The sequence below is a fragment of the Cucurbitaria berberidis genome (genome assembly GCF_010015615.1).
Source record: "Cucurbitaria berberidis CBS 394.84 unplaced genomic scaffold K460scaffold_3, whole genome shotgun sequence".
Classification (NCBI taxonomy): domain Eukaryota; kingdom Fungi; phylum Ascomycota; class Dothideomycetes; order Pleosporales; family Cucurbitariaceae; genus Cucurbitaria; species Cucurbitaria berberidis.
The window spans coordinates 295,801-322,804 of NW_024468937.1; the positions used below are offsets into that span (position 1 = coordinate 295,801).

The 27,004-nt window shown below is 52.7% G+C and overlaps 11 protein-coding genes across 11 annotated transcripts; 7 read left to right on the forward strand and 4 right to left on the reverse strand.

Annotated features, from left to right (window-relative positions):
• Positions 1-31: 31 nt before the first annotated feature.
• Positions 32-2,053, forward strand: K460DRAFT_385399 (Krr1-domain-containing protein). Its single transcript, XM_040935536.1, has 2 exons — positions 32-286; positions 337-2,053. The coding sequence occupies exons 1-2, from the start codon at positions 58-60 to the stop codon at positions 2,019-2,021; spliced, it is 1,914 nt and encodes a 637-aa protein (XP_040787137.1). The 5' UTR covers positions 32-57; the 3' UTR covers positions 2,022-2,053.
• Positions 2,054-4,247: 2,194 nt separating this feature from the next.
• K460DRAFT_335427 (uncharacterized protein) lies at positions 4,248-5,204 on the reverse strand (the record flags this gene model as incomplete). The annotated part of the gene is made up of 3 exons (XM_040930948.1): positions 4,944-5,204; positions 4,820-4,874; positions 4,248-4,767 (listed from the first exon to the last, which is right to left on the reverse strand). The coding sequence occupies exons 1-3, from the start codon at positions 5,137-5,139 to the stop codon at positions 4,248-4,250; spliced, it is 771 nt and encodes a 256-aa protein (XP_040787138.1). The 5' UTR covers positions 5,140-5,204.
• A 1,478-nt stretch (positions 5,205-6,682) lies between these two features.
• K460DRAFT_94356 (plasma-membrane proton-e) lies at positions 6,683-10,691 on the forward strand. Its single transcript, XM_040938827.1, has 4 exons — positions 6,683-7,093; positions 7,389-7,532; positions 7,586-9,032; positions 9,084-10,691. Exons 1-4 carry the CDS (start codon positions 6,835-6,837, stop codon positions 10,240-10,242), a joined length of 3,009 nt encoding a protein of 1,002 aa, XP_040787139.1. The 5' UTR covers positions 6,683-6,834; the 3' UTR covers positions 10,243-10,691.
• A 1,033-nt stretch (positions 10,692-11,724) lies between these two features.
• Positions 11,725-12,133, forward strand: K460DRAFT_94352 (uncharacterized protein). Its single transcript, XM_040938826.1, has one exon. It carries the CDS (start codon positions 11,834-11,836, stop codon positions 12,053-12,055), a length of 222 nt encoding a protein of 73 aa, XP_040787140.1. The 5' UTR covers positions 11,725-11,833; the 3' UTR covers positions 12,056-12,133.
• Positions 11,913-14,090, reverse strand: K460DRAFT_429305 (aldehyde dehydrogenase; the record flags this gene model as incomplete). Its single annotated transcript, XM_040938308.1, has 5 exons — positions 11,913-12,421; positions 12,501-12,855; positions 12,905-13,249; positions 13,281-13,693; positions 13,974-14,090. The coding sequence occupies 5 exons, from the start codon at positions 14,088-14,090 to the stop codon at positions 12,230-12,232; spliced, it is 1,422 nt and encodes a 473-aa protein (XP_040787141.1). The 3' UTR covers positions 11,913-12,229.
• Positions 14,091-14,797: 707 nt separating this feature from the next.
• On the reverse strand, positions 14,798-16,452 carry K460DRAFT_283628 (MFS general substrate transporter; the record flags this gene model as incomplete). Its single annotated transcript, XM_040928671.1, has 4 exons — positions 14,798-15,052; positions 15,118-15,149; positions 15,211-16,208; positions 16,277-16,452. The coding sequence occupies 4 exons, from the start codon at positions 16,450-16,452 to the stop codon at positions 14,798-14,800; spliced, it is 1,461 nt and encodes a 486-aa protein (XP_040787142.1).
• A 368-nt stretch (positions 16,453-16,820) lies between these two features.
• K460DRAFT_335433 (uncharacterized protein) lies at positions 16,821-19,015 on the forward strand (the record flags this gene model as incomplete). The annotated part of the gene is made up of 2 exons (XM_040930949.1): positions 16,821-17,965; positions 18,049-19,015. 2 exons carry the CDS (start codon positions 16,821-16,823, stop codon positions 19,013-19,015), a joined length of 2,112 nt encoding a protein of 703 aa, XP_040787143.1.
• Positions 19,016-19,384: 369 nt separating this feature from the next.
• Positions 19,385-20,674, reverse strand: K460DRAFT_404870 (uncharacterized protein; the record flags this gene model as incomplete). The annotated part of the gene is made up of 2 exons (XM_040936775.1): positions 19,385-20,473; positions 20,528-20,674. The coding sequence occupies 2 exons, from the start codon at positions 20,672-20,674 to the stop codon at positions 19,385-19,387; spliced, it is 1,236 nt and encodes a 411-aa protein (XP_040787144.1).
• Positions 20,675-22,030: 1,356 nt separating this feature from the next.
• On the forward strand, positions 22,031-24,068 carry K460DRAFT_354482 (eukaryotic translation initiation factor SUI1 family protein; the record flags this gene model as incomplete). The annotated part of the gene is made up of 2 exons (XM_040931791.1): positions 22,031-22,961; positions 23,011-24,068. The coding sequence occupies 2 exons, from the start codon at positions 22,031-22,033 to the stop codon at positions 24,066-24,068; spliced, it is 1,989 nt and encodes a 662-aa protein (XP_040787145.1).
• A 333-nt stretch (positions 24,069-24,401) lies between these two features.
• K460DRAFT_285637 (uncharacterized protein) lies at positions 24,402-25,541 on the forward strand (the record flags this gene model as incomplete). The annotated part of the gene is made up of 2 exons (XM_040928832.1): positions 24,402-24,593; positions 24,660-25,541. 2 exons carry the CDS (start codon positions 24,402-24,404, stop codon positions 25,539-25,541), a joined length of 1,074 nt encoding a protein of 357 aa, XP_040787146.1.
• A 213-nt stretch (positions 25,542-25,754) lies between these two features.
• Positions 25,755-26,795, forward strand: K460DRAFT_376240 (kinase-like protein; the record flags this gene model as incomplete). Its single annotated transcript, XM_040934859.1, has 2 exons — positions 25,755-26,318; positions 26,454-26,795. The coding sequence occupies 2 exons, from the start codon at positions 25,755-25,757 to the stop codon at positions 26,793-26,795; spliced, it is 906 nt and encodes a 301-aa protein (XP_040787147.1).
• Positions 26,796-27,004: the final 209 nt, after the last annotated feature.

Genomic DNA, 27,004 nt, shown 5'->3' on the forward strand with positions numbered 1-27,004 from the left:
AATTTTGTAGAACTCACGCCTGTCTTTTCAGCAATCTGCCCACCACTCAACAGCACAATGGCCGGGGTAAAAGAGAAGAAGCACACCAAGGGTGTGAAGCGCGAACTGAATGGCGATTCTGATTCAAAGAAAAATGCCAGCCAACGGCCTGCGAAGAAGGCAAAGCTACTCGATAATACCGACGACGAAGATTCGGGTGCAGACGAGGGCGGCGTGTCACTCAAGATCAACGAGGACTACGCCCGCCGATTCGAGCACAACAAGAAGCGCGAGGAGCAGCACCGACGTACGTTCTGTCATCCATATCACAATGTCATATCGCTAACCCGTGAGCAGTCGAGGACAAGTACGGCAAGGGCAAAGCGCGGCAGCCCGGCGACGACGACTCAGAAGACTCGGAAGAAGGCATAGAGGAGGACGACGCAGCCGAACTACTTGATGAAGACCTCGACGACCAAGTCAATGCTACCCTACAAGCTCTCCGCTCCAAGGATCCCCGCATCTACAACAAGGAAGCCAAATTCTACCGCGAACTCGAAGCAGACGGCGATGGCAATGACACAAACGGGGCCGAGAAGGAGAAGTCGATGACACTAAAACAATATCACACCAAGAACTTGCTCGAGGGCAAGTTCACGGGTGAAGAGGACGAGGACGAGGATGCGCCGCCCAAGACCTACGCGCAGGAGCAAGAAGAGGTCCGGGCGAACCTCGTTAAAGAGTTACACGCTGCTGCAGATGAAGATGACGACGACTTTCTAGTTGCCAAAGAGAAGCCTGCTGCGTCGAAAACGGAACGAGTGAAGATTACAGTCGAGGACGTCGAGAAGGCCGCCCATGACCCCGAGACTTTCTTGTCCAACTTCATGGCCTCTCGCGCCTGGGTACCAACGGAAGCCGCCCGCTTCCAACCGCTGGAGTCTGACGATGACGAGCAAGACGCTGCTGCCGACGAATGGGAGCATTCATATAATCTCTACTTCGAAGATACAGCTGGCGCCAACGAGAAGATAATGACGTACGCTCGTGATGCTGTCGCTAGCACTACCGTCCGTCGCGATGATGCAAGCGGAAGGCGAAAGGCCCGCGAGATGGCTAGGGCGAAGCGAGAGGCGGAGAGGCGAGAGAAAGAGCAGGATCTGGCTCGTCTTCGGAAGCTCAAGGTCGACGATTTGGAGCAGAAGGTTATGCAGATCCGCAAGATAGGAGGCCTGAGTGGCAGAGACTTCAAGATAGAGGAGTGGAGAGACGTGCTGGAGGGCGACTGGTCAGATGAAAAGTGGGACGCCGAGATGCAAAAGCGCTTCGGTGATGCTTATTATGGCGAGGGCGATGCAGATTACCCAGACAGCGATGATGGTGGGAAAAAGAAAAGCAAGAAGCCGAAGAAGCCCAAATTCGACGACGACATTGACATCAAAGACCTTGTCCCCAATTTCAAGGATGATGAGGAAGAGAAGCCAGCAATCAGTATGTCATCCGATGAAGAGGATGCAGACGTGGAGGCAGGGGAGGAGACGAAAGCCTCCAAGTCGTCCAAGAAGCGCAAACAAGAACGAGCAGACGCCAAAAGCGCTGCTCGCCGTGACCGTCGTCTGATCGAGAATCTGGTCAACGAGAACCTCGAATACGAAGCAGCACTCGCCTCAAAAGCCAAAACGCCCACACGCTTCCGCTACCGCGAAACATCGCCCACTACCTTTGGACTTACAGCCCGCGATATTCTCCTCGCTGATGATAAGGCGTTGAATGAGTTTGCTGGTCTGAAGAAGCTTGCTGCGTTCCGAGATCCTATCAAGAAGAAGAAGGACAAGAAATACTTGAGCAAGAAGGCGAGGTTGAGGCAATGGAGACAGGAGACGTTTGGCGATCCCGAGGGGCCCAAAGGTGGCTTCGAAAGCATAGTGGGTGACGAGGGTGGTGTTGCGGCGACGGAGAATACTAGCAATGTTGTGGAAGGGGACGGCAAGAGGAAGAAGAAGCGGAGTAGGAAGAGGAAGGAGGGCGCTGCCGAGGTTTGAAAAGGCTGTGATGTTTGTTACAAGGTGTGGTGAAACGTAATTAGATACCAATGAAGTCTGTTATACTCTATTCTATTTGCATCATCAAGCATAAGACCGATTTCGTCCTGATGTCCAATGTGCACTACCTCTTACTATATATGAACAGCAGAAGGCTAGATACCTATCTTACAGCTTCCATCACAGTATATGCGAGATTGTCCCAACTATCCACAACGGTTGAGTCGTAAATGAACGCATCACGAGGTGGAAATCAACATACTATGCCCTTTCGTACATGCAGTGTATGGGAAATACCTACGATAGTCAGTACAAATGGTATCATGTCACGTAGTGATTTTTTTACCCGTAAGACTGGTTTTCGAAAAATTTAAACACGTTCTGTCTATTTCAAAATAAAAACATGCGGTACAAATATAAAAATTCATGTACCTCCCTTACTAATGAGTTGTGATGTCGCTATACAAGTTACGGAGAAACAGGTAATTTTCGAAACCACTATTCGATACATGGCAAGCATACAAAATCCAATGGAGAATCTCTCAAAGCCTGATTTCTTCTCTATTGCTGTGAATACCTGAAGACAAGCATATCAAGACTCCCAGGAAGAGAACGAAGTAGTAGTCATTTCTGTAGCAGTACGAGGTTCACACATATCTAAGAAGACTTGATCCCATCAAGGGCGTGTGTGCATCTTGTTGTCCATATAAAACTCTATAAAACATTGATCGAGTACTGGGTTTGGGAGAAAAAAGGTCGTCGCTGAATAGCTGGCTTCAATGATAAAAAATAATTATATTGTAATATAATAATAATAATAACAAAGTATTCAAGTGTGGACTGTCCGTATAGTACCGAGATTATATTCGAAGCCTTCTGAACCCTACCGACCATGTCACAGCTCATCGGATTGATATTTGATATCAAAGTTGAACGAGGTGGATATGAAGTTGTAGTTAACCCCTGGCTCGAATGCAGGGCATCTATTATAGAAGAATACATATAATCATGTGTTTTTGCAGTCAAAGTACACACAGAATATTTCATCTTTGACCTGACTGTATTAAAAGTCTCTACCAGACAGCTACCCCACTGCGTCTGATTTCAAGAGGAAGATCTGACAGCGCACGCGGCCAGATTACCTAAAGAGCCGCAGAGATGAAGCAGATTTGAATTAAATGAGGCTGCATGCTCCATCTAGATCGACATTTTGTAAGATTGACCTTATGATGTGTCGTGCTGCTATTGCTTGGATCGTCTCTTAGAGGACCTATCGGCACCAGATCTTCTCCCTTTCGGCATTTCCAGCGCATCAACGTTTGCAACAGTAGTAATATTTTTGCGGTGCTGCATCCTATGAGCGTAGCGTGACCAGGTTGGGGGCTCCACAACAAAATCGTACCGCGATCGACGATGCTGCAGCCGCCGGAAAAAAGGGGGCTCCAAGTGGTGCGCCATGGGATAACCTCGGAAATGACCATATTGCTGAGTAAAAAGGCTTGGCGGACAACAGACTGTCGGTAGCGAGACTTGGACTAAGGGATGCCATATCATACGTATATGCGCTGCTGTCTGCTATAGCCATGCTTTTGTTTTAAATGAATGGTAGTAACGGTTTGCGCAGAAATTGATGCACCCCGGGCTTGTACCCACTATAACTTCTCGGTAGCAATGAGCAATTAGTGGGTACGACTCTCGGAGTGGACCCGTAAGCCGATAATAATGGGGAGCGGACACGACACATGCGCGATAAGGCGTAAAACTTGGGCGTAAAGTTGCGTCGCCCGTGTGAGGTTATCGCACATCATTGAAAGGGCTGTAAAGATGGTCTCAAAGCCACGGACCATGCACAGGATTTCGTTTGATCTTTTCTTTGCGAAACTCGCTGATAGAGGAGACAGAAGGTCAATGGATGATGCGGAGTGCGTGTCCATGTTCTGGTTCCCCAGAGGTATAATAGGGTAGAGACACTAGGCGCAATATCTAGAAACTATGTAGAAACGAGGGCAGTATCGGGTCCGCAACTGGGCAATAGTATGCGGGAGGGAAAGGGTTGCATTGCCGCAAAGAGAAAGTGCACAGGCGGAGAAGATGGTGCAGTGGATTCGAGCGATCGTCGTTGCGTAATGCTCCTGCTCCAGTCCGGAGGAGATGGTGGGAGGCTCCTTAGCGCCAAGTAGATCTACGATAGTCCGTAACCCCAAAGCGAAGCCAAGGCGGTTGCAATTAAGGGTTGTTTCGCCCAAGACTCAAAGACCAAGAACCTAAGGAATTGGTTTCGAATCGGCATCTGAATTCGTCGTGTAGGAAGGCTTTGCAGAGCTGTCGCCAATCGAGGGAGATCTCCTGCGCATCAATATCAATCGTGAGCGACGGGATGCGAATACTCTTTAGCTGGTTGTTGAAGCGTACAAAATGCGGCTCATTGATTAGCCGGCCTCGTCGCACGTCTGCATTTGCCCCTGGCCTGAAGAAGTGGTGAGCCAGGCAATGGCTCGAGTGCGTTGTGGTTGTGGTGGTGGTTGCTTGTTCCTGGGACACGGGCACGAGCTCACTTTGAGTTGCCAAGTCAGACAATTTGAGGACCACCCTGGCCTTTGTATTTGCGGGGATGAAGGCAACAGGCTGGAAGCGAATGGTTGGAGACGAGTTTAGAGATGTGAATATGGCCCAGTACGTGTTAGAAGTGGCTGTTAATGACGATCCATTTCCATGAACGGGGTCGGGTGTTTGCAGTTCATAGGGACTGTGATGATGAGCGGTGCGTGCATAGGAGCGGAAGCTGAAACCAAGCTTACAGCAACTTTCTCAAGGTTTCCCCAGCGAAGCGCAAACTGCAGGTGCGGAGAATGTCTGACAGTGGAGGTGCAAAGTTAGTTGATCGAATGTAGTAGATGCGCACCGCACACGGACGATGCTTACAGCGGGCAAACACATCCTCGGTAACTGAGGTCAGGAAGGGTGAAACTTGTCGCAGGACGGACCAGACGAAACAATGGTCGTCTAAAAACATGATAATCAAATGCCATAGTTCTGGCGGCAGAGCCTCAAGCGGCATCGAAGCACGGTGCGTTCCGAAACGGGCACGAGGCTCCGACTCGGGGCTCAGTGCGGCCATGGGGGGGGGGAAAGGGTTACCGCGGCAGAAAGATAGGGTGAGGATTATTCCCGCGTCGCGTCACGATACGGTGAGGTTGAAAGCAAACTGCGTGGGAGCCGGCGAAGAATCGGCAGGCGGTGGCGGGCAATTTGGGAGGCAGGGCACGTGACTGGCCGTCGGTCGCAAGCACGACGGGCTACCGAGTTGGGCAACGCTTCCAGGGTGTGGAGAGTTTGGCGGCCAAGGGAACCAAGGCGCACCAGACGTTGAGACCCTGCGCAATACTTCTGGAGACGTAGTTTGTATGACAATAGTAGCCCATGTAATTGGAGACATGGGGACCATGTTGCCCAGGGCAACCCGGCAAGGCGCCCTATGATTCGGCCGATGTTGGGGGGGGGGGGCTCTCTCTCTAATCATCGGTCAGATTACAGACTAGTTGGTTTGAGCCTGTCTCCGAGGCCGTCGTGTACGGGGGGACGCCAGTCGCTTCATGGCGGCGTGTGCCTGATGTGATGGCTTAGGGAGCACGCATGGCAATGGAGGATGCTCGGACAATCATCACGGTGAGCAACGTTTCGTGGGTCCATCAGCGCCGCTAGACGAGGAGATTGCGAAAAAAGGCTCATATTGCGTGGGGACGGGGGGGCCGTCCGCAACCCTCCTCGTGCGAGGCAGGGCGCCCAGAAAATGCCTCGTCTCTCTCTCTCTCTCGCGCTCTCTCGGACTTGTTGAGCCAAGTCGCGAAGCTTTTGTGATTCTGTGAGCAAAGCTTGGTGGCAGCCAGAGGCAGTAAGGCGCGGGCGAGTAAAGGTGGAGAGCGCGGTGCAGCTCACCTGGGCATAGTAAACGTCATATGGGCCGTGATCCCTGTGGGCGCCATGCACGCTTGTCGCGCTATCCCACAGCTTAATCTCTTGCTGCCGCTCAGCGTTGCGCTATTAGACGCACCCAGATCTGGTCGCAAGGAAGCAAGCAAGCAGCAGAGCTAGGGGGGAGGGAGGTAGGGGAGAGAGCAGGTAGGGGGCGGTTGCGGCCAAATAGCCAATTTCTGTTCTGGGCCGTCGTCGTCGTGCTTGCTTGCTTTCTTCACTGGGAAGGAAGGAAGGAACTGGCGAAGGAAGGAAGCAACCACGGATGTCGGCAATGACAAGCTACTACGCTGTATGCATGAGGTGTGTGTGTCTGTGTGTGTGTCTGTGTGTGTGCTCGTACAGTAAGAGTAAGAGAGCCAGCGCGAGAGCGTCATATGGCAAAATCCATAATCACGCCCGAACCACGGCCGGTCAATGGCGAGCCAGCCAGAGGTGCCAATGCCAATCTTCGCTCGCTTTGTTGCGCCGATGATGTCGCCTGGCCCAAGCGCATGCCAGCCTTCAACAACACTAAACAGAGAGCTCCCGGGTTGCTCGGCATGCCCCATCCCAAGGCCAGCCTAGTTTGCTGAAAATCCCTCAAAACGAAGCGAAAGCGTCCGTTTCTCAGATTTTTCCCTGGTCGCCCTGCCGCTACTTAACCAGAGCCTCGCGCCTTTCCGAAGCCTTTTTCACAGAGGAGGCCTTGCTCATCGCTACATTCCTGAGCTTGCTCGACCCTCGAACCTGCAAACACGCCTTCCGGCTGCTGGGAGCCCCTCTGTGCATGAGTTTACCGACCATATAATACCCGCGACCACTACAGCTTTCTTTTAATATCTCTCCCTCTCTGTCCACCATGGCGCCCAACGATGATGTTGAGCGGCCTCGCGCCAGCTCTGCCGCCGAGCGGCAGAAGTCCATTGTCAGCATGACCGAGTTTGAGGGCATGGACGAGTACACGGCCCTGCAGAAGTACATTCTCTTCTACCGCGACAACAGGACGAACCCGCACGCCGAAAAGGCCACCAAGAAGAAGGCCTGGTGGCAGTTTTGGAAGTCTGGCTCTGCGACGGCTGCCGCGCCCATCGAGGACCCCGGTGCGGTTCCCGACGAGCGTACGTATTTCCCCCCTACTGCTCTATTCCTCATTGTTGCCTCGCTCTACCCACTCAATGGCTGGCGCCTGTGCTCATGGCATCCTCCCCGCCCATTTGCGACGCCAGCCCATCCTTTGTTGAGCTCCTACGGCCGACATTGGGTGGCTGGTCGAGTTGGACGACCAAGCTCCATCGCCTCTCGGCAGGCCTGGTGGAGCTAATCATGCGCGCGCGAACGCCCCCAGCCTTCGATCGAACCACCCGCAATCGCATATTGCAAACACGAACCACTTTTACTGACTACAAAATGCAGTCCTCAACACCCAGCTCCGCAACGGTCTCACTGCGCACGATGTCGACACGCGCAGGAAGCGCTATGGTCTCAACGAAATCTCGAGCGAGAAGACCAATCTCCTCAAGCAGTTCCTCGGTTACTTCACTGGTCCCATTCTTTACGGTAGGCACCCCCTGCACAATTCTGCCGTGGCGCACAACTAATGCACAAGACAGTCATGGAGCTTGCTGCCCTGCTCGCTGCCGGTCTCCAGGATTGGGTTGATTTCGGTGTCATTTGCGGTATCCTGCTCCTCAACGCCATCGTCGGTTGGTACCAGGAGAAGCAGGCTGCCGATGTCGTCGCCAGTCTCAAGGGTGACATCGCCATGAAGGCGACTGTCGTCCGTGACAACCAGCAACAAACCATCCTCGCCCGCGAGCTTGTTCCCGGTGATATCGTCGTTGTCGAGGAAGGTCTGACCGTCCCCGGTGATGTCCGTCTCATCTGCGGCTATGACCACCCGGAAGATTTCGAACTCTACATGAAGCTCAAGGAAGAGGACAAGTTCCATGACGGTGACCCAGAGGACGAGAAGGATGATGATGCCGATGAGGAGAAGTTCGACGAGGAGAACCCCATTACCCAGGGCCACCCTCTCGTTGCTTGCGATCAGTCGTCCATCACCGGAGAGTCTCTCGCCGTCGACAAGTACATGGGCGAGATTGCCTACTACACCACTGGCTGCAAGCGCGGCAAGGCTTACGGTATTGTCATCACCACGGCTAAGCACTCCTTCGTCGGTCGCACTGCCTCCCTTGTGCAGGGTGCCCAGGATCAGGGTCATTTCAAGGCCATCATGAACTCCATCGGTACGGCGCTTCTCGTCTTGGTCATGTTCTTCATCCTCCTCGCCTGGGTTGGTGGTTTCTTCCGCAACTTGCCCATCGCCACTCATCGCGAGGGAACTGACAAGTCCGTCACCCTTCTGCACTACGCCTTGATCCTGCTCATTGTCGGTGTCCCCGTCGGTCTTCCCGTCGTCACCACCACCACGCTCGCCGTCGGTGCTGCCTACCTCGCTGAGCAAAAGGCTATCGTCCAGAAGCTCACTGCCATCGAGTCCCTCGCTGGTGTCGACGTTCTCTGCTCTGATAAGACTGGTACCCTCACCGCCAACCAACTGTCCCTCCGTGAGCCCTACGTCGCTGAGGGCCAGGATGTCAACTGGATGATGGCTGTCGCTGCTCTTGCCTCCTCGCATAACCTCAAGTCGCTCGATCCCATTGACAAGGTCACCATTCTGACGATCCGCCGTTACCCCAAGGCCCGAGAGATCCTTAACATGGGCTGGAGGACTGAGAAGTTCACCCCCTTCGACCCCGTCTCCAAGCGCATTACCGCCGTCTGCCACATGGGTGGTGACAAGTACGTCTGTGCCAAGGGTGCCCCCAAGGCCATTGTCAACCTTGCCAACTGCGATGAGATCACCGCTACCCTCTACAAGGAGAAGGCCGCCGAGTTCGCTCGCCGTGGTTTCCGTTCCCTTGGTGTCGCTTACCAGAAGAATGACGGTGATTGGATCCTTCTCGGTCTCCTCTCCATGTTCGACCCCCCTCGTGAGGATACCGCCCAGACCATCGTCGAGGCCCAGCAGCTCGGTGTTCCCGTCAAGATGTTGACGTAAGTTGTCTCCGCTCACCCTCTCTCTCTACATTGCTAACGAATGAACAGTGGTGACGCTATCGCCATTGCCAAGGAGACTTGCAAGATGCTTGCCCTCGGAACCAAGGTCTACAACTCTACCAAGCTCATCCACGGCGGCCTTACCGGTACCACCCAGCACGACCTCGTCGAGCGCGCGGACGGTTTCGCCGAAGTCTTCCCCGAACACAAATACCAGGTCGTCGAGATGCTGCAACAGCGTGGTCATTTGACTGCTATGACTGGAGACGGTGTCAACGACGCCCCTTCGCTCAAGAAGTCTGACTGTGGTATCGCTGTCGAGGGCTCCACTGAGGCTGCCCAGGCTGCCGCTGATATTGTCTTCCTCGCCCCTGGTCTGTCCACGATCGTCTTGGCCATCAAGACTGCTCGCCAGATTTTCCAGCGTATGAAGGCCTATATCCAGTACCGTATCGCTCTCTGCTTGCATTTGGAGGTCTACCTCGTCACATCCATGATCATCCTCAACGAGACCATCCGTGCCGAGCTCATTGTCTTCCTTGCCCTCTTTGCCGATCTGGCCACCGTCGCTGTTGCCTACGATAACGCCCACTCTGAGCAGCGCCCTGTCGAGTGGCAACTGCCCAAGATCTGGTTCATCTCCGTCATCCTCGGATTGCTCCTTGCTCTCGGTACCTGGGTCATTCGTGGCACTCTCTTCCTCCCCAACGGTGGTGTCATCCAGAACTTTGGTGCTATCCAGCCCATTCTGTTCCTCGAGGTTGCGCTCACTGAGAACTGGCTCATCTTCGTCACCCGTGGCGGCAAGACGTTCCCGTCCTTCCAGCTCATCGTTGCTATTCTCGGTGTTGACGCTCTTGCCACCATCTTCACCCTCTTCGGATGGATGTCCGGCGAGCCATACCAGACCAACCCCCCTACCCATGGTAACTTCCGTGATGACGGATGGGTTGACATTGTCACTGTTGTCGTCATCTGGGCCTACTCGATTGGTGTGACTATCATCATCGCCATTGTCTACTTCCTGCTCAACCGCATCTCGTGGCTCGACCAGCTCGGCCGCAAGGATCGTAACCGCAAGAACCCTGCGATTGAGAACATGATCGCAGCTCTCAGCAAGCTCTCCCTCGAGCACGGCACGGACAAGACTGGCACTACCCGCTATGTCCTTGCACCGCGCGCGATTGAGGAGGAGGATGACGATTAAATGTCGAATGCATAAGAGAGTTATGATAGCGATGTGTAGTTGGATATGTATGGGTGTGATTAACCCACCTTCTGCGAAAGGATAATTCCTAATCACCTGTCTTGCTAGTCTTCTCATGTATACCATGCAGCATAAATTTCCTAGTCTTGTAATTGATATCCGTTGAGATGAACAATTTCTCTTCTGTGCCCTGAATGCTTCAATTTGCTATGTGCCTATCTATCGCCAATGCTCAAGTCCTTCTGCTTGCGCTTCCCCCTCGGCGGTTGCTCAATTGAATTTTCTCATTACAGCTAACAGCTATCTCTCTAGCGTCGCCGCGAGGCCCCCCCACCTAGCCAGCCGTAGCTTCGCAGCCTAATTGAATGAACTGTCGCAAGATTGGCACTAGTATATAGCGTTCTTCTCGGGGAGATTCACGGTCTGCTGCTAGATGCCGTCGCACATGGACCCAGGGCCTCTGATTGGCAATGTGACGAAAGAATTAGTTAGCCCTGGGGGGGAGGGTTTTACGGAGAAAGGGCTGCAGCTACTCCCCCCAGCCTGGCGTGCTGCAGCTTCGAACAACGCAAGCGGGGTGTGCATATGCCAATTGTCCAATCCAACCGCCAGCCCACAAGCTACCTAGCTAGCTAGCCCCAGCCCTTTTTCGCAAGATGCAGTAACCCGGGGCCGGTCAGACTTGGCGAATTAAAAGCGCCTTGCGATCGTATAATCGCTCGGCGGCCTTGTCTCCTTCTCTCTGCGGGTACGTCGTTTCTGCTTAGCGCCATGCAATGCAGCCGGGCGTTGTTTCGTCCCGTGGGGGATGAGGAAAAAGGATGGAACGCAGTTTGTGCTGGTTGCATATGGGGCCACATTTATTATGCATGTCCAGGCGCAGTGACGTTTAAACGAACGTTCATAGATGAGGAGTCGATAGATGGCTTTTTTCCCTTCTTCCTTTATTGCCCTAAGCCTAGACAGGGCTGGGTACACGTCCGTATCGCATTGGGAGTGTCATGTCAGTCTTGTCTTGGAACGACAGTGACGCCGAGGGAACTGGGCTAAAACCACGTGCGAATCCTGAGTCGTCTCATACGGCTGACCTACGTAACAAGCCAAGCCTCCCCTAACCCGCTGAGACTGAGTGCCTATCAAGTTACATTGACAAGTCACCTTTTTGTCTCTCACTCACGCAATTGCCATCGCCATGGTTATGCAACTTCAATTCGTGTGATACCACCTCCTGCTTCAGCTTCGTTTTGCCTCACGCACCCCCAGTCCAAACAAAAGACGAACCCAGTCCACGGAGTAAACAGATGACGTTTGGCAATCTTCATCCACTTACATGACATAGCTGCATGCATATGTACCTGTACAGTACGTGACATATTTTAGCAGCCGAGACTGGGATATCCAGCGTTAAGCGACGGGCGAATCACACATTCCTGCTCCGCGGTAACTGTTTCGCTCGACCGCCCCCGACATCATCGAGGCGCGTCGCATGCACAGTGTAGAGGCAAGATAAGCGATGTAAAGTACCGACCGGGACTACTTGCCTTGCTTATCGCACGTCTCATGATGAACTTGTCGTTGCTTGACACACGTGATGGGCACCGGCTGGATAGAACAGCCTGTTGCGGTCCAGTGGCTTGGTGTGAGGTCGTGCGGGAATCAAGTTGTGATTGTACTTTGTTTATTGAGCTTTTGTACACAATACCATTCCAGTTTCGCCAGTTATGTATCGACTGTGTTGTTAGTCGCCCGAAATAGGCTAGACAAAGGTCAACGGGCGACAGGTAGAGCCAAGTCTAACACATCGATTGTTTAGATCCTTAGTTCCTATCCGAATAATGTTACGTAGTCAGGATCAATTGAAGAAGTGTAGGAACGCGGATTCAGACTGCAAGAGCTAGGAAATCATAACGCACTCTTGGATCGTAGAGTCATACCCAGGACTGACAATGTATTAAGATGGCCATGTTTTCAGCTACATGGAAAGTCGCTAGGCGCCCAAGTGTATCTTGATAGACTTTGCCTGCAAGTAGGCCAGCAACCCTTCTTTGCCCAATTCTCGTCCGGTCCCGCTCTGCTTGAAGCCACCAAATGGCAGGTTGTTATCCGGGGCATAGGCGGCGTTTATGCCAATGGTGCCAGCCTTGATTTTAGACGCGACTCGAAGAGCGCGAGCAAGATTCTCCGATTCCAGCGGACAGCCCGTACGCAGTGTCGTTTGCCGGCTTGATTGCCTCCTCCTCAGTCTCGAAAGTAAGCACTGATAGCACTGGGCCGAATATCTCCTCTTTGTAGATGGTGCTATCTTTCCCGGGATTCAGGAAGATGGTAGGAGTGACAAACGCGCCCTTGTCTCCTTTGCGTTCACCGCCGACTAGCAGCTTCGCCTCCGTCTTACCTGCCTCAATGAAGCCTAGAACGCGCTCAAGCTGCTTGCTGTCGGCAAGTGGGCCGAGCATAGTAGAGGCTTCACTCGGGTCGCCCATCATGCCTACAGCACCTTGGAAATGGGTTTTGAGTGTTTCGATGAACTTGCCCGCAATGCTGGATTGGACGAATAAGCGGGAGGCGGCGATGCACGCTTGACTGGAATTGAACAAAAAGCCTTGCGAATTCCTGAGAGAAGTCAGCGGATTTTACATGAGGCAGAAGCTAAGATGCCTACGCTTGTATCGCGGTTTCGAAATTGGCGTCGTCAAATACGAGGGAAGGGGACTTTCCACCCAGCTCTAACGTCACTCTCTTCATGTTGCTCTTGTTCGCGGCATCGGCAACCTTTCGTCCCGTGAGGCCAGAGCCAGTGAAGCTTATCTTGTCAACGTCCATATGTGAGGCCAGGAGAGCCCCAGTTTGGCCAGCACCAGTCAGAATATTAACGACACCGGGTGGGAAACCGGCCTCCTTGAACAGGCGAGCGACCACGAGAATGCTATAAGGCGATTTCTCAGAGCCCTTATAGACATATGTGTTGCCAGCTGCTAGAGCAGGTGCCAGCTTCCACGCCATCGTCCTGGTACGTTAGCAATGCGGCAGACCAAGACCCAATGCCCGCGCACACTCCGTAAGGCTCATACTGGGTCATTCTGAAAGAGCTATCCTCAGCAGGAAACGTCTGTCCCTCAACTTTGTCGGCCCAGCCAGCATAGTATCTGTAGCACTGGGCAACAGCAGGAACGATCCAACCGCTTGTGATAGTGGTGGGTTGGCCCATGGCATCGACTTCGGCCTTGGCAATCTCAGCTATGTTCGCCTCCAAAAGGTCTGCGACCTTGTTTAACAGCGCAGCGCGCTGGGCACCGGTGAACTTGCTCCATGGTCCGCTCTCGTAGGCAGCACGGGCGGCAGCAACAGCAGCATCGACCTCATTGGGCCTTGCAAGATTGATTGCTCCGATCAGCTCGTCCGTCGCAGGGTTATGGACAGAATATTGCTCCGACGAAGAACCCTCAACGAACTGTAGATGTTAGTATGTGGTACCATTGTAATCATCTGGCAGGACGTGCCTCATTATTGATCAGGTGGAAGTAGGATGACATGGTTAATATGGACTGTTTAGATATAGACTGGTTGTGTTGATTCTAGTCAGAGCCGTGATCCAACATCAGTCTTATACCACAGGCCTTCTCTTTTTTGAGACCACATCCACATTCGGCCGCCTCATGAAGAAACATGTTGCAGAATACAGGAGTATGCGCATCGGGTATACCTCGCCCTTCCTATGCCCGGCGCCTAACAGGATAGGGCTTAGTCGATCCAAGCATCAAAAGGCCGCTCGGTATCTCAGCGAAATCGGTCACTAGAGTGAAGTTGGGGGCATCGCTGACGATAGTCACAACCGTATCGTTAGCCATCGCCAGTGCGCACTGTCAACGTGGAGAACAGTCTTTGGTAAATATAAATCTGTTGACAGAAACCATCTCAGGGCACCATGCGATGATCCAGATGCGTATGATATGTGGGTCGAATGAGCTTCATTGGTACCATCAGGGGCTGACATGGCCGATGCGGATGTGTGAGACCGAAAATGAGCAGATATACGTGGCGAGCTTATGTAAACCACAACGACCCTTAGAGGGGAGTTTGAGCAAGAATATCATCGGACGGGGAAAGAGATACAGAAGGAGCAACTTATCTTTGAGAGAGGTTCGGTCGACGCTAGTGACTAAGCGTGTATTGCAACTAGCAAGCTTGCGATGTCCCCAGGCCACACCTCCCGTCATGTACACATCGCTTGACTCTGTTGGCAATTCCTTTCCACGTTAGGGGGCTATCAGTCCGATTAAGGCTATCGACTACCACAAAAACCTCTTTATAACTGGTCTTCAAGAAGAGTTCGATAAGTCTGAAAGGTTGAAATATATTATTACACTGACATTCTATCATACACTGCTATGGTACATTCTATATGTCGATTAAAGAGTTGGGTCTCACATGCTATCAACTCAGCCACATTAGATCAGCTCTACTTGGAAAAGCTTACTCCTCCAAGCTGGATCGTTCTCTTCATTGATCTCTCACAAGTGAGAAGGACGAAGGAAAACAAGCCACGACTTGGGATTCAGAATTCCACATTGAAGAGCTTGGTTTCGCGAAGGTGCTGGCCGTAAAGGAAGAAGATGATAGGAAGCGGGATGAAAGCGATGGAGATGAATCCAAGGAGCGAGTTTCCCCAGCCTAATCCCAGGGTTTTGTACATGGACGGCCCAGCTAAGGGCAACAGGGCTCCTAGCAGGCAACGGAGGATGGTGCTTGCAGCTGTCACCGAGGCTGCATAGACGGTGTATGCATCGACAAGGTACATGGCGCTGGCCATCTGAGGATCGTTGTTAGTCAGAATAACTTCATCATGTGTAGGAGGCATAGAAAAAGAGAACTCACGTATGTGGAGATCATGCCTATTGCGATGAAGACTAAAGGTTGAGGTAAAAGTCAGTCTATGCCTCATTTGCAATTTACATCAACATTACTTACCAGTTCCGAGAATAGGTACGATCCAGTGTGTCTTCGCATGGGCTGACCACCCGTACCAGAACAGTCCGATGGGCGTGACGAATGCACCAACAATCATTGGGGGTAGCCGGTATTCAGGCTTCGGACCACCGCCGTTCTTGTCGGTCAAATGCTTGTTAATCTTCTCTGCCGCAACACCGCAGGCGATAACGCCCAGGACGGACCCAACGCCAAGGCCTAGGGCCGCCAGGCCAGATTGACCGCTGTTGAAACCGTACTGCTCGCCAAAGACTGTCTCGAAGGTGGTGAAGCACAGGTATAGGTAGCTGTAGACGATGGCGGCGTAGAGCGATAGCGAGAAGATGATTGGAGAAAGGAGCATCTTCAGCGGGCGGAAGATGGAAAAAGCGAATAGCTGGTGTGCCGCCTTGCCCGTATGTAGAGCTGACCGCAGACTCGGATTGCCCGTCTGCTTACGCAACTCTTTTGTTTTGCGTTCGAGAAGTACATAGGGGTACGTCTCGTGAACAAACAAGACCGCGACCAACAACATAACTCCAGAGGCTATGGCCATTAACCAGAAGGTCCAGCGCCATCCCACTGCTGGAGCCAAATATCCGCCGACTATGGGGCCAATTGACGGCCCCAAAGCAGCGCCAATCACGTATGCTCCCATAGCAGCTGCTCGCTTCTCGGCAGGGACCAGATCAGCAATTGAGCCGGTACCGAGTGTGACGGGACAGGATCCCATGATGCCAGCGAGGAAGCGGAATGCGATCAGGGAACCCAAACTGTTGGCGAGTGCGCAGGCCACGTTGAAGACCACGAACAGGAACAGGCAGATCTTATACAGGATTGATCTTCCATATAGCTCGGACAAGGGGGCAATTACGATAGGTCCGAAGGTGTAGCCCAGTAAGAAGACCGTGGTAATGAAGGACCCAAGCGTCTTGTTGGTCGAGTTGAAATGGGTTAAAATGTCCAACGTTGCGGAGGAGCAGATGGTTGAGCCGAGGGGCCTGCATTGAAGACAAGTCAGTCTTCTGTTCAAACAGGAGTCATGTATAGGTATGCATGGGTTACATACGAGAGTAGCGTCATGCAGGTTACAATGACAATGTTTGTCGTCTTCTTTGCTGAGGACCAGTGCATCGGACTCCATGGATCATTGGGCCCGTCAAAGTTGACTACGTTGGGATCCTTTTCCGCACCAACGGAAACGGATGATCTCTCGACATCAGTCTCAGCCGTAGTGTTGGTCATCAAGCCTCCGGTTCTTGTTTCCGTGCCATGTGATATGATGCTCAGGGCATCTGTTTTCTCCGTGGTAGCCATGCCGACGTTGTAGTCGCGGTCGTCCTGTCGCCTGTCGTTGCGAGCCGATTTTGATATTATCGCAGGTTGGAGGTTTCCTGTAGCTTGAACAGTAAGTAACAAACAAAAAAACATTTTATATCTTTACATTTGGGGTGGATTTTTACAAACGCTGTACCCGCGGGATTGCCGCGGGAATACCGCGCGCCGCGGAGCTTTTGGCGTCTCTGAAGAGACCCAAGGCCCATCCTCGACGCAATACTCACAGTTTCCTCCCAGCTCACATTTCCATTCCGCTCCGTTCCACGAAATATATCATGCCAGCATCGGGCGAACACGAGCGGTCAAGTCGCAAGGGACAATACTCGTGTGACTTCTGCCGAGCACGCAAGCTTCGTTGCGATCGACCACTACCCTGCACGAGCTGCAAATCGCGCGGCAAGACATGTCATTTTGGCAACGCATCTGCAGCTTCAAAAGCACGCGGAAGCACGCCCATCTCTACTGTTCCCACTCTTCAGCAACAGCAGCACGTTGTTGCCCTTCCAACACCACAGTCACCACAGCATTCTGGTCCGAATCTACTGGCTGAAATACAGGCGTTACGGAAGCTAACACAAGATTTGGAGAAACGTGTCATCGAAAACACCAACGACCAGCAGCAGCATGGCCATGATGGCGGCGGCGGCGTCTTCCTCCCGCCTTCTACTTCGAGCCCTGAGTCTGTTTCCAGCCCTGACGGAGTTGGACAAACTCCGCTCTCCAACCTTGGGGAGGTAGGCGAAGTAATGGCTCACCTCGAGCGCGTGTCTATGAGCCAGCACTCCCCCGAATCCGTATATGTCGACGATCTGGTGTTCAAGATTGAGCGTATTCGGGACATCCCGCAGGCACCCGCTTACACCGCGCGACTGGGCAAGCCAACGCCGTGTATATGGCTACCACATCATGCCGAAGCCAGGGTACTTGTCGACAACTATATCACCCAAATCAGCTACATTCAGCATATCGTGCATCATCCTTCCCTCCCGGCTACCATTGACGACGTCTACCGACAGATCCATGGCCAACAGCCTGTCAAGCCTAGCAGCCTAATCCTTCTGCTAAGCATTATTGCCAGTGCGACGCACGTGTGGGCACCACGGGACGACATTGACAGCGAGAGCTCTCTGTTCGTGTCGTCGGCTCAGGCTCATGCGCAGACGCCCTTGTGGATCAAGGCAACGTATGCTGTGCTCAATGCTACACAAAATAGTGCGGGACTTGCGCTGCAAACGATCCAGGGTATCAGCATTCTTTCCTTGGTCCTCTGCAATGTAGAAGGCGTCTCATTGCGGTACCGGTCATTGATCTCCACTGGGTTGTTTCTAGGTCGTGAGCTAGGTCTTCATCGGATTGATCATGAGTCTAACGCCGCTACCTCTAACACCCTTCAGGCCGAGATGGGTCGCCGTGTTTGGTGGTACTTGGTAGCCACTGACTGGTTCGTTTTCTCTTGACTATTTCCACCATGGCTAATAATACGTTTTTCTAATACATATCTAGGATATTGGCATCGAAATTCGGTGGTCCGGGCCAGGGCGTTTACCAAGTCCATTTGCTTCACATGATGGTTAACAAACCACGCAACATCAACTACGTAGATCTGCTTCCTAGTGGGCCCCAGCCAGAACTGCCCATATCTCAGCCGACTGACATGTCGTACTTCCTCCAACGAATTCGCCTGGCCGAGATATCACGAAGCATGGTCGACCTCGCCGCTACTAGCTCCGGCCGGCCGAGTTACTATGCCCACATCACTGCTATGGACTTTGAACTCGACCGAATGATCCAAGACATCCCACCTTTCCTTCAGCTAGAAAGATACGAGGGCAGCCCGGACTCCAACAAAACAAGTAGTGTCTTCATCCAGGCGTACATGCTGAACTCGATGTTGCACGCACAGCGATGTAAGCTACATCTCGTCTACCTCACATCTAAGCCCAATCACAACCTAGCATACGCGACTTCGCGGGATACATGTCTCAAGTCAGCACGACAGATTATCCGCGGTGAGGTCCAGCTGCTACGGTCGCAGCATTCCTTCGTGCGGGTCCGGCTGCGCCTGGCAGCTATCCTACACAGTACCTTCATGGCCAGCATTGTGTTACTGATGGATGCGTGCGTCAACCGGCGTACCTCGTTGGAAGAGGAGGTCCTTGTTGGTGATTTGGCTGAGGGGCTGCGCATCATTCAAGATGCAAGAGGCTACTCGCTAGCAGCGGCGAGCCTGCATGAGTCGTTGATGCAGATTCTGGCTAACCATCGTGCCCAGCAGCAGCAACAGGGGGGCACGTTTCCTGCTGCTTCTGCTGCCACTGCTGCTCCAGTCCTATATGCTGAATCGCGTATGTCAAGTCCTACTCAGGCTGCTCGGGATCAGCCGTTCCAGAATCTAGACGGTTCAATGTTCCTCGATAACATCCAGTGGGATGACTTGTTTTCCGGCGTTGCCTCGTCTTCCTTCTTCTGAGGTCCTTGGAAAATATATGTCCGTTTTCAAGGTTCGAAATCATGACAATGAGTCACGGCATGGGGAATGATTGCAATAGATAAAATTGGGTGTGATGGATTCACACGCCAACTGTATTGATACCTTTGTAACAACTATATACGATGTTCTAGAGTAAACACCTACTATGTAATGGCCCGAGATACGTACAGAAAAAGTCCAGGGGTATATATATGCAACCTAGCCGAATAAGGCGGGTATCAGATATTGTACAACAACGCCTGCCCATGCAATTAATCCCGGCAATCAATCGTGAAATCATCAAAGGGTTCTGAGACCAAAAATTCCGCTGAACATGACGCAGAAAAGACGAAGATGTAGATCGAAGGGTCAGTTTCGCGTAGTTCGGCGAGGAGAATGGCTGGTTCGACGATTCGAGGATGCGCTGTCGCGCTGCACTTCTCTCATTGCCTCAGCGTAGTCGATTTCGGCAATCATGTCTTCTGAATCGCCACTTTCTACATCGTCAACGTAGTGGCGCTGATGCTTTTTTTGTATAGGTTTTGTAGGATGCTCCGTAGTTGTTGTGGGCTTGTTGTCTTCCAACGCACTGGGCACAATGTCTTCGGGCGCGAGGCCAGCATTCGAATCGCGCCAGTGAACGTGATCCGGGGAGACTACCGAATCCTTGTGGGGTCTTCGTGCCCGTTTTGGCTTGGAAACGAAGTTGCTGGGGTGGATGTAGTCGCCGTCCGGGCTGCGAACTTCTTGCAGGACGTTTGCCTCCCGCTCCATTTCTTCCCATGTAGCGACAAGGTTGTTGTCGTTGCGACTGCGACTGTCGCTCAAGTCTCCAGAGAAACTGCCTAGACGGCTGATCTTGAACGCCCGTAACCGATCCAATGCCATCTTGAAGTCATCCAGCACGACCGAGTCGGTCAAGCATTTGAACACGAAAGCTAACTTCCAGAACGGATTGATGCCAGTACGACCCGAGAGTTGTATCACTTTCGTGACGGATAATATATCCAATACAATGAAGATGATGCTCAGAATCATGGCAAGCAGCATGACAGCAAAGCGTGGCGAAATGCGAACGATCTCCTTGACGGTCATCTCATATTGGGTCTTGATGACCCAGAAGAGGTAGAGGGTAGTTAGTATCCACCATGGATCACGGCATAGTGCCTCCCAAGGCCGTGTCCTGAGGAAGAGGTCATTAACGCCGTGGAAGTAGGCGAAGTTTGCGTATATTTCCAAGACCCAGTATGGTTGTGCAAGAATGACGGTGCCGATAAATATGTAGCTGACAGGTTTGGAAAGGAAGGGCTTGATTTTCATCCAGGCAATGACATTGTGAAGCGACCAGGAAGCGTTTAATAAGATTGCGGCAACGGAAAGCCACCAAGCGTGGACGGGAGACTTGAAAAAAAGCCAGAATCCTTGCCAGAGGCCAAGAATTAGTTCGAGAAGAATTAACTAGAGCAAATAGTATTAGCGGTGACGGTTAGATAGCGGAGGCGGTCGTGTTACCTTATGCAACAACACTCCTCGTCTCATGTTTGCCAGCGTAATGAATGACATAATCACCAGCGACCCAACCAGATAGCCTTGGGCCCAGGCTTCCAGTATGAGCTCGTCCGGGTTACTGGGCTTCTCCACTACCTTACCACGCGCCATGATGCTGGGAAGGGGGCTCATAATTTTGGCAAAAATTCAGATGTTCCGAAGGTGGTCCCGGGAAGTTGGGTGCCGAGCAAGCGTGATTCGTGATGGTCAGTCGAGAAAAACCTCGGGATCCGGCCTCGAGACTGGTACCATGGCAGGCGCAGGAAAAGGAGCGACAGGGAGGGTTATGAGGAAGGGAAGGGAAGGAAGTAAGAACAATGACAAACGGGAACGAGCTGGGTTGTGCTCTCGTGAGCTGCCGTTACTCCGCATTTTCGCCATGACAGTTGCACGTTGTGGACTTGGGGCCATGGCTTGAGCTTGGGCTTGAAAAGAGGAACGACTCACAGGGGCGCGCGCACTGGCACTTTTCCCAAGAAAGACATAGTGTCATCGTATACAGGTGGTGGCGCTGCGGTAGTTGGACGAAATCACGGGGCTAGGATCGGGGGTTTGTTCAGCTTCGGGTCGCTGACCGTCCGACAGTTGAAGAGTAGGATCCAGCCCTTGAAGAGGCCAGCAGCAAAGGAAGGATTGCGCCGGCCCGACATAGGTTTGACAACCGCGTCACCGCTCAGCTAGGCAAAAGGTTGTAAGCAAGCTGCGTTTCCCATTTGCGACAATTGGAGACGGGTCGGTATTGGCAAGCTGTGCAGAAAATTGCCAGCCCAGCTCATTTGGTGGAGGCATTACCGGTACCAGGACGTGTGACGGGGCGCAGTGGGTCTTGATGGCCTGACGGCGAGCAGAAAATCTCCACCGCGCGCGACTCGGGACTCGGGAGATGTCGTCGATGGCAACGGCTTGGCCGCTCACCTGAGAGTCTGGGGAGACATGATGCATCTTTTCTTTCACGGAGAGTTAGAGGTTGTTAAGCGAAAGGAACAGCTGCTACATCGCTTCGTAGACGGCGAGCAACAAGGTGTGTAAGCGTCGCCAAGCTCAGGAGTTAGCTGCTTCAGATTGCACAAGGACGGCGACATATTCCTTTGTTTGCTTTGATATGCCCTTCGCTTTCACAAGACAGCATCTGGTGTTTGGAGTTTTCACGACCGCGCTGTTGGGCCACTGGATCGTTGCTGAATTGCTCCATCGTGAGCGAGGCGGCCGTAGCAGGTGGCCATGACTAAAAGAGGGTACTGGACTGTAGACTCGTATCTGTTGGAATAGGACGACCTGCTGGCTGGCTAGTAGACTGTACTGTTGGTAGAGAGTGTTGTATGAGTGGAGATGAGTGTGAAGATGCTAGCGCGCGACGCGACTGCCCCGCTGAAGTCATTCGTAGCCCCGCGCCAGCAAACAATCTATGTAGAAAGGTGAGCGAGCTTGAAGGCCGCAGATAATACCACACTACAGTACGCATCCAACATGTTCAAGAAGAAGCCAAATGTCCGCCATCCCTATTCTTCGTGCCTGGCAAAAGCTAACGCGCCCCAGATCAAGCCTCTCTCGCCGCTCAAGTCTAGCGACCGCCGCCGGACCGCCGACCAGATCATCGCAGACTTTGGCATTGACGTGCCCATAGACTCGACCCTCAGCCCCGAAGACAAGACAGCTTCCACGGCCGGCCTCACTACTCTACGCAAATCGCTCCTCCCCGAAAATGCCCTCTCTGCGCGCTTCACAACTACCACCGGGCCCGATCTCAAGCAGGTCTCGGGCACCGTCTACGTAGGCAGTCATGAAGGCACAGGCGGCCACCAGAGAGTGCTATGGGTCAAGGTTGCCGACAAGATGTATCCGACAGTCTACACCCTCTGGCACAACCCGCGCATCGTGCCCCTCCTCTACACGCCCCTCTTCGTCGTCGAGAAGTTGCAGGGCGGCGCCGACCTCATGACGCCTGGCCTGCAGCGAGGTCCGCCGTTTCCCAAGAAAGCCACAAAAGGTGCCATTGTCGCCATCGCAAGCCTCGAGTCCCCCACCGTCCCCATGGCCGTCGGCACCTGCGACATCGACGTCAGCGCTCTAGACAAAGTACAGGGTGTTAAAGGGCAAGCCGTGTCGACCTTTCACTGGGCAGGGGATGAGCTATGGTCGTGGACTTCCACAAGTCAACCGGGCAGTGAACCTCCAAATAACATCGAGGGATGGGATGACGACAAGGAAGACGATGAGACAGGCCTCGCTGAGCGCACAGCTGCTGTAGATTTGAACAATAAAGAGGGTGCAGCAGTCCCCGACGCTGACCCCGCGGAAAGGTCAGAAGCAGAACAGGCACAGGGCGTCCAAGGGGAAGATGCGCCAGCGAACAATGAATTTGTCGACTTTATCGACGACAAGGAGCTGACCACCAAGGGTATGCCCTTATGAATTCCACCGTGCATGCAAGTGCTGACCGTCCCTAGAAATCGACGATGCCTTCAAGGACGCATTCTTGTTTGGTGTACGCCATCACATGGACCACAACAAAGGCCAACCCGCCTACGGCCTTGACTTCCCCCTCTCCCAATCACGCGTCATGTCTCAGCTCGTCCAGCCCTTCCTTCCCACCTATACCCCTGCCCGAACTGCCTCGCTTCAGATCAAAAAGACAAGTTGGAAGAACATCAGAAAGTTTATCAAACACTTGGACAAGCAGTCGATAGTCAAGTCTAAAGACCGTGACGCTCACGAAACCGTCATCCTAGAAATCGACTTCACGGACCGGCAGATCGGAGCATTTGTACCCTACCGGCTGCCAAAGAAGGATGCCCCAACCGCTGCGAGCGCAAATGGCCAGCTATCAGCGCCTCTAGCCTCCGAGTCCTCGGTCGGTCAAAAGCTCAAATTGGTCTCGTTATTACGGCCAAAAGAAAAGCTAGCGCCCATCTTCCACGCCTCCAAGGCAGACCCGCGCGGCCTTTATACACCGGCGGAGCTTAAGCAGGTCCTAATCGCGTACGTTGAGGCGGAGAACTTGGTCGACCCCAGAAACAAGCGTCTCATCCGCATCAACCCTCAGATCGCAGACGCTCTCCTTGGATCCTCGGCGGCAGACCATGCTGCACTATCATCCGGCACCATGGCTCGAGACGCATTGGCTGAACGCATGGTCGCAGCTTCCTCGCCATTCCACGCCATCCTCCGCAACGACGCCGACATTGCCGACACCAAGCCAAAGGCTGGGGCACCACCGAGGATTCAGATCACACTCGAGACGCGTAGTGGCAATAAGACGGTGTCCAAAGTCCACGGCTTGGAGGCCTATTACATCGCGCCACAGCCGCTTGCTGATGAGTTGAGGAAGACATGTGCTGGCAGTACTAGCGTTGACAAATTGCAAGGCTCGAGTCCAAAGGCGCCCGTCATGGAAGTCATGGTTCAAGGACCGCAGAAGGATGCTATACTAAAGGCGCTCGAGAAGCGAGGTGTGAACAAGAATTGGGTGGAGTTTGTGGACAAGACCAAAGGCAAGAAGAAATAAAAGACGAGAATTAGGAACGAGCAGAATCGATACCCAGCTTCTCAAGCAAAAAGCATATGGTTGAACTTTGAGTAGGGCTATAAAGGGAGAATACGCGAAGTCGCCGGAACAGGAAACTCCATTGTCATCCTAGCTCATAGGCTGTTCGGACTCCGGCATGGTCGCGTCCGAGCCTCGGCCTGCGATAAAGATAGCGACATCTGACGGATGAAGGACAAAATTAACCCACCTTGAACACAACATTGCACACCTGTCGTTCCTTCTTCTATCGTCTTCTGTAACTTGTCATATCCCAGTCTTTCTTTTAGCGCGCACCGCCCTGGTATGGTCTCCATGGCACAAGCAGCTAGTATCGTTGTCGCGGGCGCTTCGATGGCAGCGCTCGCGTCGCAACCCGCCTTGAGAAGCACCCTGATGACCGCGCTCGCAAGATGGACAGGATACAATGCGCCTGGTGGTCTGTGGAGAATAGCTGCGATACTACTAGCACTAGCAAACCTCAAGAACCTGCCGTTTGTCTGGCATGTATGTATCCCGCCTTGCACTTCTAAAGACTGTAGTGAAGTACAACAGACTAATGACGTGCAATAGTTACGCTTCTTCCGCGCATTCTTCTACCAACTCTACCTCCAACCCACCCCCATTCCTCCGCGCGCCCTCTTCCAACCCATCATCACATCGACCCGTACCCCGATCCTCGAGATGGACTACAACCTCCACAAATCCAATAGCACCTACTTCTCCGACATGGACATCTCACGCACGCACCTATTCACTGCTCTTATTCGAAACGGCATTAAGAAGAACAGTCGTTTATACGGTGCCAAGAAGAGCGCGGTTCAGGGCGCTATAGGAGCAACAGAGGGCACTCGAGGGAAACACATGATCGCTCTGGGTGGAATAAGTTGTCTCTTCAAGAAGGAAATCCTGCCCTACAAAAAGTACGAGATGTGGACACGCCTATTATGCTGGGACAGGAAATGGTTTTATCTAGTTACCCATCTAGTGAAGCCGGGGGCAGGCCAACCCTCATCCTGGACACTACAGCCATGGAAGAAGAATAAACGAGTGGGTGCTGAAGATGCTGTTGACCCGCAGAAGCTGCTGGGCGCCGTATATGCCACTGCCATCGCGAAATACGTCATCAAGCGCGGTAGACTTACCGTCCCGCCCGAACAGGCCCTCTTGGATGCGGATATGGTTCCCGCCAAGCCGGAGGGGTGGGTGTATCAGTCTGGAGAGACACCAAGCAACAACGAGGACGAGCCTACCAATGTAGATGTAGACGTAAATGGTATCCTGCCCCAGGCTGCCAATGGACAGGCCGACGAGTGGAACTGGGATATCATTGAGGCGGAAAGGTTGAGGGGGTTGAAAGTCGCACAGAAGTTTGCCGAGATGGATGGGATGCATGAGTTCTTTGACGGTGGGAAAGAGGGTGTTTTAGGCGAGTTTGCAGACTTGTTGTTTTAGGTCGTTGTGCGGTAGGAAGGCATCGGTGTTGTTGTTGATACCCTAGATATTCGTTGTAGATCTGTTGTGTAGGAGATTGGAAGATAGATGGTTGTGAATGCTATGCTGACTTTGCAGGCTTGAGTTTACGGTCTATTTGACTTTCTGGCCGCGGTTCCACCAAGGCCCATTTTTCTCGCACTTCATCACTCCCACTTTTCAATTACAGGAAGAATGCTTGCTACTTTGATTCCCAAACTCTTCTTGCCGACTTATACCTGGCCCCACCGTATCCTTCGTCCGACCGCTCTAGTTTCCTCGATGCCACCAACACCACCACTGACCCATCGCGTTGTCCGTCGACTGGTCGGATACTTCCACTCGCTTTTGCGTCAATTCTCCGTGTACTATTGCGCATGGTGCGGTATCGCATACGACCACTGGATCGTGCAGCTCCCCTTCGGACTAATACTAAAATGGTCCGATGGCACGCGACTTGAGGAGGTCACCACTATGAAGGTCGCACGATCCGCCGGCTTTCCAATACCATTAGTGATCTCCTACGGGGAGCACCCAAATGTGCCCAACGCTCCCGTATCAATCCTCATGACGCGATTGCCGGGAAACCCCCTAGGGACCATATACGAACAGCTACACGAAGAAGAACGACAAAGCATCTTTAATGAGATGCAGACAATTCTCGGGGCAATGCGTAGATGGCGTCACCCTTGGGGATCAGAGCGTATATGCTCCATCGTGGGAACGACTATCAGGAGCGTGCGTGTGCCAAATCATTCGGTTGGGCCTTAAGAGGATTTTCAAAGCGCCTACGCCCTAGTTGAGCTATCACTGGTTCTGTGAAAGTACTTTGAGTGCGGAGATGTTTGTGATTACATTGATTCTTACAGGATAGGTCGAGATGGGCCTTGCGAGTCGGAATCAGACTTCAACGGGCAATTGATCTCCGCTGCTTCAGATCACTCTTTTCCATCGAGAGATGCATACGAGCAGAAGCTTGCCTGCGCTAGGAAGATGCACTCCATGCACCATTCCATTGTGTTCACACATGGCGACTTGAAGCATCACAATATCATGATCCACGATGGCCACGTGTCAGGGTTCATCGATTGGGAGTATACCACGGCTCTCGGATTTTGCCCAAAGAACTTTTGGTGGCATGGGTTTATCTCGAGGCTGGGAGGGGCGCAGTACATGGATGAGATGGAGTGTGAAAGAGCGCTTACCTCGCTAACGGCAGACTCTTATTCTTGGTGACCGGCAGTGGCGGCTAGGAAAGAAGGCTTAGATGTTTTTATGATACAATGCCGGCCTAAAGTGTGGATACTTTCATTATACCCTTGAGCTCTAGTACCGCAGTTGTATCGCGGTGCAATAGCATAAGAGGTAGACAAACGCAGGTTACTGCCTCTTATCTGCTGTGAGAGAAGGGAAAGCAATAAGAGAGCTCAAAAAGAAACAAAGTA